This window comes from Crinia signifera, chromosome 12, assembly GCF_055691185.1.
Source record: "Crinia signifera chromosome 12, ASM5569118v1, whole genome shotgun sequence".
NCBI lineage: Eukaryota > Metazoa > Chordata > Amphibia > Anura > Myobatrachidae > Crinia > Crinia signifera.
The window spans coordinates 48,099,538-48,112,134 of record NC_139228.1 but is presented as its reverse complement, the minus strand read 5'-3'; the positions used below and the strand labels follow the sequence as shown (position 1 = coordinate 48,112,134).

At 48.6% G+C, this 12,597-nt stretch overlaps 1 protein-coding gene across 12 annotated transcripts in view; it reads right to left on the bottom strand.

The window, feature by feature from the left end:
- Positions 1 to 308: 308 nt before the first annotated feature.
- The window catches only part of BEGAIN (brain enriched guanylate kinase associated), a 330,134-nt gene continuing 317,845 nt past the window's right edge, over positions 309 to 12,597 (bottom strand). For 11 of the 12 annotated variants that reach the window (XM_083166756.1, XM_083166758.1, XM_083166764.1 and 8 more), the window contains 2 exons: positions 5,991 to 6,074; positions 309 to 2,272 (listed from right to left, as the gene is read on the bottom strand). In XM_083166756.1, coding sequence (XP_083022882.1) covers positions 896 to 2,272; positions 5,991 to 6,074 — 1,461 coding nt within the window. In that variant the 3' untranslated portion in view covers positions 309 to 895. The remainder of the gene's footprint in view (positions 2,273 to 5,990; positions 6,075 to 12,597) is intronic. The other variant, XM_083166763.1, reaches the window with a different exon arrangement.

The following is a 12,597-nucleotide window of genomic DNA, read 5'->3' as shown; positions in this document are numbered from 1 at the left end:
AGGCACCCACAGACATTGACACCACCGTTTGGAGAGTCTCACCAGTAATATATATATATATATATATATATATATATATATATATATATATATATATATATATATATATATATAAATACAGGGCTATTTTTCAGCAGGAACTCAGGCCCTTATTCTAGTTCACTCTTTCTGACAAAATATTTCTTAGATGGACAAAACCATGTGCACTGCAGGTGAGGCAGGTGTTACTTGTGCAGAGATAATTAGATTTGGGTGGGGTTTTACACCTGCCTCACCTGCAGTGCACATGGTTTTGTCCATCTCAGAAATATTTTGTCAGAAAGAGTGAACTAGAATAAGGGCCTTAGTTCCTGCTGGAGCCTGCTGAAAAATAGCCATGTATAAATACAATATGGCCTCAGTATTGCGCTAAATGATTTTAGTAAGCTGCTACTCCGATAAGACTCTCCTGTTAGTGAGAGTCTGACAGCAAAGATACACAAAAAGATGGGTTTATCAGAGAGCGCTGGACTTAGTACCACCTAGACAGTTAAACAGCAATTATTAAAATCATAATAATTTTATTATTAACCCCTAGGGTTTCAATAAAGAACTTTTATCCCAAACAAATTTCTTGTGTCATTCTGGAAGGGGAAAAGGTTTTGTCATATCAAGTGTGATCAATTAGATTTTAATAATTGCTGTTTAACTGAGTAGGTGGTACTAAGTCCAGCGCTCTCCGATAAACCCATCTTTTTATATTTATATATATATATATATATATACACACACATAAATGTAGTAAGTAAATGTTAATATTGGCACAGCAGAAACATGAGGAACCAACAGCATTGTCATTGCCTTGTGTCAATGCCTATACCCTCCATAATTTTGCTTATTGCATTTTGGAAGATCATTAATTCAGAAGTGTCCCATATAGTTGTGCTTTTGTTAGACTATCTTTCCTAGTTAACCCAATGCTCCCAGTTCTTTGGAATTGCTGGGGCTTCCCTTGAAAGCTTGTATGTCCTTGATCAATGGAAGACTGGAGTACATCTGAAGCCTCCAGAGGGCTTGGACTGAGAGATTCTGTAGAGCTATTTGGACTGACGTCCACATATTCTCTCTTGGCTGCCACATTTGTGTCTGCATTCTTATTCCCCATCTGAGCTGACATCCGCTCACATTTTTGTTCTCTTGCCTCTTTAGACTTAAAGCTAGATAACATTTCTTGTTTGCAGCTAGCGCTGATGTCAATTTTCAAACCAGAGTCTGTTCGTAGGAAGCAGGAGTCGCCCATTCTGCTCTGACACACTTCCTCTCCTTCAGAAAAGCTGTCCTGTTTGTAGCTTCCATACAAGGGGCTCATCCTGCTCTCCAACTGTTTAACTGGGCTGGATGCAAAGTATTGTTCTGTAAAACCACACTGTGACATTCGTCCATCATTGCTGAAAGAATATGCACCAATATCCTCCACACTTAATTGCCTCCACTGTGTTGGCAGGTCATCTTCTGACAGGTGGGAGCTCCTGCATTCACTGTGCGACTTGTTAGTGCCTAATGCCTGCTGGGAACGCATTCTGGAGAACTGAAAAGGTTCCTCGACATAGGAAGAGGACCTTGTAAAGTTGGGAGATGCTGTGTTTTCAGGGTTGCGCTCCATGTGTTGGACAGACAAAGATTTTACAAACCTAGGACTTGGTGCATTCTCATAACCTGTGGTGGACTTCCTTTCAAATAGGTCATCCCTGTTTCCCATGTAGATGGCCTGCTGTGAGGCTGTCATAGTATTGGCCTGGTTGTTCTCCTTCTCTTCTGAAGTAGCGCTGAAACTGGAATAGGAACTAGATGTGGGTAAAGATGCTACATATTCATTGAAGGCTTCATGTGAGAAGCTGGAGTGGAACCCATCTTCTACCGTGCTGTCAGTAGAGTTCTGAGATCTTAAGAAGACATCCTGTTTGACTTGCACATCAAAGCTTTGCCTTCTGTCTCTTTTCCTCTCATCTGGGCAGTAGAGTGCTGTGTCACTGCAGTAGATCTCAGGCTTGAACTGCTGCCTCTGACAGAGTTTGTCTTCAGAATCTCGAGCTCCATCTTCGTAGCTGAGGTCTCTCATAGAAGCACTTGATAGATGTGAAGACAGGCTGCTGGGGTCAGGTTTCTCCAGCACCTTAGCAATGACACAAGTAGGAATGCTATCAGCATATGAGGTGCTAGAAAGTGGCGCACTTAGGTTACACCCATGCTTTTCCAAGTGTTCACTTACTCTGTCCTGGAAGTCAGTGGGCAGCTGTGGACAAAGGAGGAGACATGTAATCACTCAGTGCATTATAGCAGTGGTATGGACAGGCAGAACTCTACGAGACAATGGAGAAGCCAGATAATCGCTCAGTGCATCATTATAACCATGGTATGGACAGGCAGAGTTCCAGTAGACAATGGAGAAGACAGGTAATCGCTCAGTGCATTATAACACTGGTATAGACTTGAAAAGCACCAAAAGACAATTAAGAAGACAGGTAATCACTCAGTGCATCATTATAACCATGGTATGGACAAGCAGATCTCCAATAGACAAAGAAGATGGCGGGTGGGTTCACTAAGAACTGTTGTTAATTGCATGGAAGGCAAGAAAAAGGTTTATGGCATCAATAGATATTAAGGTTGCTAGGTATTGTATAATATGGTTTTCCTCGCTCTTCAAACCCATCTCTCTCACTAAACTCCTCCCCTTTCCCCTATTTGTGCCGCAGTTTTACTTCTCTCTCCTGTGACCCATACCACGTGGTCCCTCTCTCCTGTGACCAATACCACCTTGTCCCTCTATCCTGCGACCCATACCACCTTGTTTGGTCCCTCTTTCCTGTGACCTATACCACCTGGTCCCTCTCTCCTGTGACCCATACCACCTTGACCCCTCTCACCTGTGACCCATAGCAACTGGTCCCTCTCTCCTGCGACCCATTCCACCTGGCCCCTCTCTCCCTCGAACGATACCACCTGGTCCCTCTCTCCTGTGACCCATAGCACCTGGTCCCCTATCTCCCGTGACCCCTTGTCTAGGTCCTGTGATCCTGGGTCATAGGATAGGGGGACCAGATGGTATGGGTTGCGGGACAGAGGGACCAGGAGGTATGGGTCAAAGGGGACAAGGTGGTATGGGTCATACCACCTTGTCCTGTAGCCCATACCCCCTAGTCCCTCTCTCCTGTGACCCATACCATCTGGTCCCTCTGTCCTGCGACCCAGGCCACCTTGTCCTCTCTGTCCTGTGACCCTTTCTCTTAGCCCTGTGATCCTTTCCTTCTGCCTCTCTAGCTTGTCACCTTTCTCCTGTGACCCATACCACCTTGTCCCCTCTGTCCTATACCACCTTGTCCTCTCTCTCTTGTGACCCGCATCTCTCGGCCCTGTGATCCTGCCCCACTAGCTTGTCACCTCTCTCCTGTGACCCATACATTGTGGTCCCTCTATGGCCCATAGCATTTTGTCCCTCTCTCCTGCGACACAAACCACCTGGTCCCTCTCTCTTTTGACCCATACCTCCTTGTTACCTCTGTCCTGTGACCCTTAGCATATGGTCCCTCTCTCCTGCCACACATACCACCTTGTCCCCCTCTCTCCCATGACCTCTTCTCTCGGTCCTATGATCCTGCCCCACTACCTTGCCATCTCTCTCTTGTGACCCATACCACCTGGTCCCTCTGTCCTGCGATCCATACCACCTTGTACCCTCTCTCCTGTGACCCCTTCTCAGCCCTATGATCCTGCCCCACTAGCTTGTCACCTCTCTCTTGTGACCCATACCAACTGGTCTCTCTCTCCTGTGATCCCTAACCCCTGGTACCTCTCTCCTGTGACCCATAACTTCTGCTCCCTCTCTCCTGTGATCCATATTATTGGTCCCTCTTTCCTGTGACCCATACCACCCAGTCCCTCTCTCCTGTGACCCATTTCACCTTGTCCCCTCAATCCTGTTACTCATACCCCCTAGTCTAGTGGTAGCCAACTCCAGTCCCCGAGACCTACCAACAGTTCACATTTTTAATCACCTGGCTGAGGCACAGGTGCACGCATTACTGACTGACACATTATAAATGATCCACAGGTGGAGCTAATTACTTCACTTATGATTCTGTGAGGAGACCTGGAGAACCTTAAATGTTGGTAGCTTTTGAGGACTGGAGTTGGCTAGTCCCACTATCTTGTGACCAATATCACCTGGTCCCTCTTTCCTGTGACCCATAGCATCTGGTCCCCTCTCTCCTGCCACCCCTTCTCTCGGCCCTATGATCCTGCCCCACTATCTTGTCACCTCTCTCCTGTTCCCTCTGTCCTGCAACCCATACCACCTTGTCCCCTCTCTCATGTGACCCTTTATCTTGGCCCTGTGATCTTGCCTTCTGCCCCACTACCTTGTCCCCTCTCTCCTGTGACCCATACATTGTGGTCCCTCTATGGCCCATAGCATTTTGTCCCTCTCTCCTGCGACACAAACCACCTGGTCCCTCTCTCTTTTGACCCATACCTCCTTGTTACCTCTGTCCTGTGACCCTTAGCATATGGTCCCTCTCTCCTGCCACACATACCACCTTGTCCCCCTCTCTCCCATGACCCCTTCTCTCGGTTCTATGATCCTGCCCCACTACCTTGCCATCTCTCTCTTGTGACCCATACCACCTGGTCCCTCTGTCCTGCGATCCATACCACCTTGTACCCTCTCTCCTGTGACCCCTTCTCAGCCCTATGATCCTGCCCCACTAGCTTGTCACCTCTCTCTTGTGACCCATACCAACTGGTCTCTCTCTCCTGTGATCCCTAACCCCTGGTACCTCTCTCCTGTGACCCATAACTTCTGCTCCCTCTCTCCTGTGATCCATATTATTGGTCCCTCTTTCCTGTGACCCATACCACCCAGTCCCTCTCTCCTGTGACCCATTTCACCTTGTCCCCTCAATCCTGTTACTCATACCCCCTAGTCTAGTGGTAGCTAACTCCAGTCCCCGAGACCAACCAACAGTTCACATTTTTAATCACCTGGCTGAGGCACAGGTGCACGCATTACTGACTGACACATTATAAATGATCCACAGGTGGAGCTAATTACTTCACTTATGATTCTGTGAGGAGACCTGGAGAACCTTAAATGTTGGTAGCTTTTGAGGACTGGAGTTGGCTAGTCCCACTATCTTGTGACCAATATCACCTGGTCCCTCTTTCCTGTGACCCATAGCATCTGGTCCCCTCTCTCCTGCCACCCCTTCTCTCGGCCCTATGATCCTGCCCCACTACCTTGTCACCTCTCTCCTGTTCCCTCTGTCCTGCAACCCATACCACCTTGTCCCCTCTCTCCTGTGACCCTTTATCTTGGCCCTGTGATCTTGCCTTCTGCCCCACTACCTTGTCCCCTCTCTCCTGTGACCCATACCCCCTGGCTACTCTCTCCCGTGACCCATATCCCCTTATCCCTCTCCTGTAACCCTTAACCCATGTTCCTTCTCTCCTGTGACCCATACCACCTGGTCTCTCTTTCCTGTGACCCATACCACCTTGTCCCCTTTCTCCTGCGACCCATACCACCTTGTCCCCTTTTTCCTGTGAACCATACCACCTTTTCCCTTTGAACCATACCACCTGGTCCTCTCTCTCCTGTGACCCCAACTCTTTGCAATTCCACCTCATCCAGGAATGACTTATTTCTGCCTTTCTTCTGTCCCTAACAGTCACTAGGATCTATGAGGGGAGAAGACAATAAATGAGATCAAGGTGCTCATTAATCAATGCAAAAAACGGAGGTGTATGATAAATGGTGCTCCAGTCAGCTCCTAACTGTCATTATTTAAACATAAGACATGATGCATGAAATCTGATTGGCTGCAGCTAAATTTATTATATGTAACAATTTTTATCACTTGTTGATAAATGAGCCCCACAGACACCATTACAGTAAGATCAGTGTCTTTTATGTGTGATGTTGGGGAGGTAGTGTGACAATGTGTGTAACTTACCTCTGATAGCTTGTGTGCTCTGTAGTAACTTTTGCTACATTGCAGCAACTGAGAGGCCAGATTGCAGTCTTTTCTATACAGTTCCTAAAATAATTGCAAAGCAAAGTTAAAAGGATCACTGTCCATATTAATGTGTGTCAGTAATATGTAAGCTTAGATATAAATACATAAACAGCAAACTCACTCCTAGGACAACAAAGATTATATTGGTGCCAGTATCCTGAAACAGTCCTAATGCTTCTTATAGCACAGAATGTTTCATTAGAAGATGCTCTGTAAGCACCATTACACGCAGGTCGCCAGGTCTTCATCTCCACTACAGTGTGGCGGCTTACAGATTTGAGTGAGCAGCGGAAGAGAGGACATTGCTGGATGGACCAGGTGAGTATGTGTGACCGAGAACACTTGATGTAGCAATATACCTGCCCACTGCATTGTGAGGGGAGTCAGTAACAGGTGGTTACCAGACAGGATGAGCAAGCTGTGTCCTGCAGGGATGAGCAGAGACAGGCTGAGTATGCTGTATATCCTGAAGGGTTGAGAGGACAGGCTGAGAAAGCTGTGTGTCCTAAAGGGATAAGCAGAGACAGCCTGAGTACGCCGTGTGTCCTGCAGGTATTAGCAGAGACTGAGTGTCGCGATCCGGTCAGGTGATAGATCAACAAAGCATGCCTCCTGTTATTACTATGTGTGAGATCAATGTATTTATGGTATTGTTTGTAAAATCGTGTCTTCTATTATTATGTGGGAGATCAGGGCATGTCTTGTATTATGGGTGTAAACTTAATGTGACCTAAAGGGGGGGGGGGGGTTTGCCTGCCATTTCCCCCTGCAGAGTGTAAGCATGGTGGACATTCCCTCAGAGTAACCATCTGTATAGTTCTCTGAAATTAGGATGTCAGATACGATCTGAGACCCCTCATAAACCAGATTGGGGGTTAGAGCAATAGTGCCTAGGCAACAGTCCAAAGGAGCTCCCCCCCTCTACTAAGATCTCATCACTTGTGGATTGTGTACCAAACCACTTCAAAGCAGTGGACCAATTCTTCATTCATCCGGAGACATTCCCTAGTGACCCGCAAGGAAATGGTCAAAATCCCAAATCCCAAAGTGGGAGGGATAAGGGAGCCTGCAGGTATATCTGCTTCTCTTATCTCAGTGTTACTTCTTGGGGGAACAGCAAACTGGCTGGAAGTGACCGGAGATTTCTTGTGGAGACCCCCCACTACAGAATGAGTTCTTGGGTGTAAGATACAGTTCTGTAATTTTATACTTCTCTTGTGTGTACTTTTAAAATCATTGTAATATCTTGTAACCATTTTTATCACTAAAGCTCTGAAGTATTTTCTTGGAATAAATAATACATATTTCCAGTTCTGATTTTGTGTTCTTAGGACCTGTAAGCCAAAGAATAGTAAATAACGTTATGATTGTTTTATACTGTATTGTGTGGTCAGGTGTGAGCAAGGTGTACCTTGCGCAAATTGAAAGCACTAAATCAAGCCTGCTGGTGGCGGCGTACCTCATAGAGGGGACTTGTGTGTCCAAAGTGAACCCTAGTCACGGCCGGTGCTGCTCAGATTGACGTATCTGAGGAGGCGACCAGGTTTTTCCGTGACATTTGGTGGCAAGCGGTGGGATTGAGAATTAATTTAGGAACTTAAGTGAGTGTGGGTAGAATTTTGTGAGAAATACCCACATCACCAGAATCAGAACTCAGACCGTTACTATAATTTTAAAAAAGTCACATAGTGAGTGCAATCTCTGTTCCCCTACCTTCTCTTTTTTTTCTTTCCTATCTTTTTTATTTGACAAGTGTGAGACTCAGGATGGCTGATTACCAGCAGATGGAGAGAGAGAGGTCCTGGCGGTCATGTGTATGCAGAGGAATATCCCTTGGTCTGGCCAGAGTATAGAACGTGTGATTTGGGCACTCGTGGATGCCAATCAGACTGTAGCTGCTGGAGGAAACCAGTCCATGGACAATCCTACCCCAGGGGCTCAGTCAGCACTGGACATTACAACCAATGTCCTGCCAGGGTCAGATACTTCTGCTGGACCCAGCAAGTCTACACTGCAGAGTTACCTTCTAACAGCTATCAGGCAAATGAAGGATGTGAACCCAGCATTTGCCGTCCAGCTGATGCAACACTACCAAGCAATCGTTGACAGAGAAGTTGCGGAGCGCAAAGCCGTACGAGAGGCTGCGGATTGCAGAGCCCAACGAAAGGCTGATGCTGAGGTTGCAGAGCGTGAGTACCAGTTGGAGCTGGTGAGGCTCAGAGGCCTGATCACTGTTGGTGAACCAGTGGATGATGATACAGAGCATTATGATGGCGAACCTCTACGTGAGACTTTATCTGCCGTGGCTACTGAGTTAGCAGGAAATGGGCTTCGTACTGAACTTTTACTGTCTGTGGAAGTAAATAATGTGTTGGATCACGATGTGGACAAATTGTTACTTCTTCGGGGAAACCGCAAACTGGCTGGAATCGACCAGATATCTCATGTGGAGACCCCCACTACAGGATCCGCACTTAGGTGTAAGATACAGTTCTGTCCTTTTTCCCTTTTATTTTGAGTTGTATCAATATGTGTACTTTTAAAATCTTTGTTACATCTTGTAATCATTTTTATCACTAAAGCTCTGTAGCATTTTCTTGGAATAAATATTTCCAGTTCTGATTTTGTGTTCTTAGGACCTTTAAGCCAAAGACCTCATAGAGGGTGTCCAAAGTGAACCCCAGTCACGGCCGGAGCTGCTCAGGTTGACGTACCTAGAGAGGCGACCGGTGGCTCAGTGACACTGAGTATGCTGTGTGTCCTACAGTGAGGAGCAGAGACAGGCTGAGCATGCTGTGTGTCCTGCAGAGATGAGCGGACAGGCTGAGTATGCTGTGTGTCCTGCAGGGATGAGCAGAGAGGCTGAGTACGCTATGAATCCTGATGGGATGAGCAGACATGCTGAGAAAGCTGTGTGTCCTGCAATGAAAAGCAGGGACAGCCTGAGTACGTTGTGTGTCCCGCAGGGATGAGCAGAGACAAACTGAGTATGCTGTGTGTCCTGCAGGGATGAGCAGAGACAGGCTGAGTATGCTGTGTGTCCTACAGGGATGAGCAGATACAGGCTGATTATGCTGTGTATCCTGCAGGGATGAGCGGACAGGCTGAGTATGCTTTGAGTCCTGCAATGAAAAGCAGGGACAGCCTGAGTACTTTGTATGTCATGCAGGGATGAGCAGAGACAGGCTGAGTATGCTGTGTTTCCTGCAGGAATTAGCAGAGACAGCCTGAGTAGCTGTGTGTCCTGCAGGGATGAGAGGACAGGCTGAGAACGCTGTGTATCCTGAAGGGATGAACAGACAGGCTGAGAACACTGTGTATTGCAGGTATGAGCAGACAGGTTGAGTATGCTGTGTGTCCTACAGGGATGAGCAGAGACAGGATGAGTATGCTGTGTGTCCTGCAGGGATGAGCGGACAGGCTGAGTATGCTGTGTGTCCTACTGGAATATGAGCAGAGACAGGCTGAATATGCTGTGTGTCCTGCTGGGATGAGCAGAGACAGGCTGAGTATGCTGTGTGTCCTGCATGGATCACCAGACAGGTTGAGTACACTGTGTGTCCTGCAGGGATGAGCGGACAGACTGAGTATGCTGGGTGTCCTGCAGGGATGAGCAGAGACAGGCTGAGTATGCTGTGTGTCCTACAGAGATGAGCAGAGACAGGCAGATTATGCTGTGTGTCCTGCAGGGATGAGCGGACAGGCTGAGTATGCTGCGTGTCCTGCAGGGAGGAGCGATCACGCTGAGTACGCTGTTTGTCCTGCAGGGACATAATGAGTATGCTGTGTGTCCTGCAAGGATGAGCAGACAGGCTGAGTATGCTGTTTATTCTGCAGGGATGAGCAGAGACAGCCTGACTACGCTGTGTGTCCTGCAGGGATGAGCAGGGACATAATGAGTATGCTGTGTGTCCTGCAAGGATGAGAGTACAGATGATGAGAAGAGACTGACTTAGTATGCCATGTTTTCTACAGTGATGAGCAGAAACAGGCTGAGTATGCTGTGTGTCCTGCTGGTTTATGAGCAGAGACAGGCTGAGTACACTGTTTGCTTCACCTGTGTCTGCTTATCCCTGCAGGACAGAGTGTCCTGCACGGATGAGCAGAGACAGGCTGAGTACGCTACGTGTCCTGCAGGGATGAGCAGACAGGCTGAGTATGCTGAAGGGATGAGTGCACAGGCTAAGAAAGCTGTGTGTCCTGCAGGGATAAGCAGAGACATCCTGAGTATGCTGTGTGTCCTGCAGGGATGAGTTGACAGGCTGAGTACACTGTGTGTCCTGCACGGATGAGCAGAGACAGAGATCCAGATGTACTAAACTTGAAAAGTGATAAACAGCCAGCCAATCAGCTCCTACCTGCTATGCCACAGGCTGTGTTTGAAAAATGACAGGTAGCAGCTGATTGGTTGGTGGCTTATCATTCTCCATTTTATCACTTTTGATGGCTTAATACATCTCGCCCAGACTGAGTATGCTGTGTGTCATGCAGGGATAAGCAGGGACAAGCTGAGTATGACAGCTTGTGTGTTCTGTAGGGATGAGTGTACAGGCTGAGTACACTGTGTGTCCTGCAGGGACGAGCAGAGACAGCCTGAGTATGTTGTGTGTCCTGCAGTGATCAGCGGACAGGCTGAGTACACTGTGTGTCCTGCAGGGATAAGCAGAGACAGGCTGAGTATGCTGTGTATCCTGAAGGGATGAGCGGACAGGCTGAGATCGCTGTGGGTCCTGCAGGGATGAGCAGACAGCTGAGTACGCTGTGTGTCCTGCAGGCATAAGCAGAGACAGCTTGAGTACGCTGTGTGTCCTGCAGGGATGAGCAGAGACAGGCTGAGTGTGCGGTGTGTCCTGCAAGAATGAGCAGATACAGGCTGAGAATGCTGTGTGTTCGGCAGGGATAAACAGACTGGCTGAGTACACTGTGTGTCCTGCAGGGATAAACAGAAACAGGCTGAGTATGCTGTGTGTCCTGCAGGGATGAGCAGAGACAGGCTGAGTATGCTGTGTGTCCTGCAGGGATGAGCAGAGACAGGCGGCGTACACTGTGTGTCCTGCAGGGATGAGCAGAGACAGCCTGAGTACACTGTTTGTTCAGCAGGGATGAGCCGACAGGTGATGAGCAGAGACAGGCTGAGCATGCTGTGTGTCCTGCAGGGATAAGTGGAAAGCCCGAGTGAGTATGCTGTGTGTCTTGCAGGGATGAGTAGACAGGCTGAGTACGCTGTGTGTCCTGCAGGGATGAGCAGAGACACGGATGAGTACACTGTGTGTCCTGCAGGGATGAGCAGAGACAGCCTGAGTATGTTGTGTGTCCTGCACCTGAGTACGCGGTGTGTCCTGCAGGGATGAGCAAAGACAGGCTGAGAATGCTGTGTGTCTTGCAGGGATAAGCAGAGACAGACTGAGTAAGCTGTGTGTCCTGCAGGGATGAGCAGAGACAGGCTGAGTATGTGGTGTGTCCTGCAAGAATGAGCAGAGACAGGCTGAGAATGCTGTGTGTCCTGCAGGGATAAACAGACTGGCTGAGTACACAGTGTCCTGCAGGGATAATCAGAAACAGGTTGAGTTGCTGTGTTTCCTGCAGGGATGAGCAGAGACAGGCGGAGTGCACTGTGTGCCCTGCAGGGATGAGCAGAGACAGCCTGAGTACACTGTGTGTCCAGCAGGGATGAGCCGACAGGTGGTGAGCAGAGACAGGCTGAGCATGCTGTGTATCCTGCAGGGATGAGTGGAAAGCCTGAGGATGCTGTGTGTTTTGCAGGGATGAGTGGACAGGCTGAGTACGCTGTGTGTCCTGCAGGGATGAGCAGAGACAGGCTAAGAATGCTGTGTGTCCTGCAGGGATGATCAGACAGACTGAGTATGATGTGTGTCCTGCAGGGATGAGCAGAGACAGGCTGAGTATGCTGTGTGTCCTGCAGGGATCCGCGTTCAGGCTGAGTACACTGTTTGTCCTGCAGGGATGAGCATAGACAGGCTGAGTACACTGTGTGCCCTGCAGAGATGAGCAGGGACAGGCTGAGCATGCTGTGTGTCCTGCAGGGATGAGCAGAGACAGGCTAAGAATGCTGTGTGTCCTGCAGGGATGATCAGACAGACTGAGTATGATGTGTGTCCTGCAGGGATGAGCAGAGACAGGCTGAGTATGCTGTGTGTCCTGCAGGGATCCGCGTTCAGGCTAAGTACACTGTTTGTCCTGCAGGGATGAGCATAGACAGGCTGAGTACACTGTGTGCCCTGCAGAGATGAGCAGGGACAGGCTGAGCATGCTGTGTGTCCTGCAGGGATGAGCAGAGACAGGCTGAGTATGCTGTGTGTCCTGCGGGGATGAGCGATCATGCTGAGTACGCTGTTTGTCCTGAAGAGTTGAGCAGAGACAGCCTGAGTACGCTGTGTGTCCTGCAGGGATGAGGAGAGACAGGTTGAGCATGCTGTGTGTCCTGCTGGGATGAGCAGTGACAGGCTGAGCATGCTGTGTGTCCTGCAGGGATGAGCAGAGACAGACAGAGCATGCTGTGTGTCCTACTAGGATGAGAAGACAG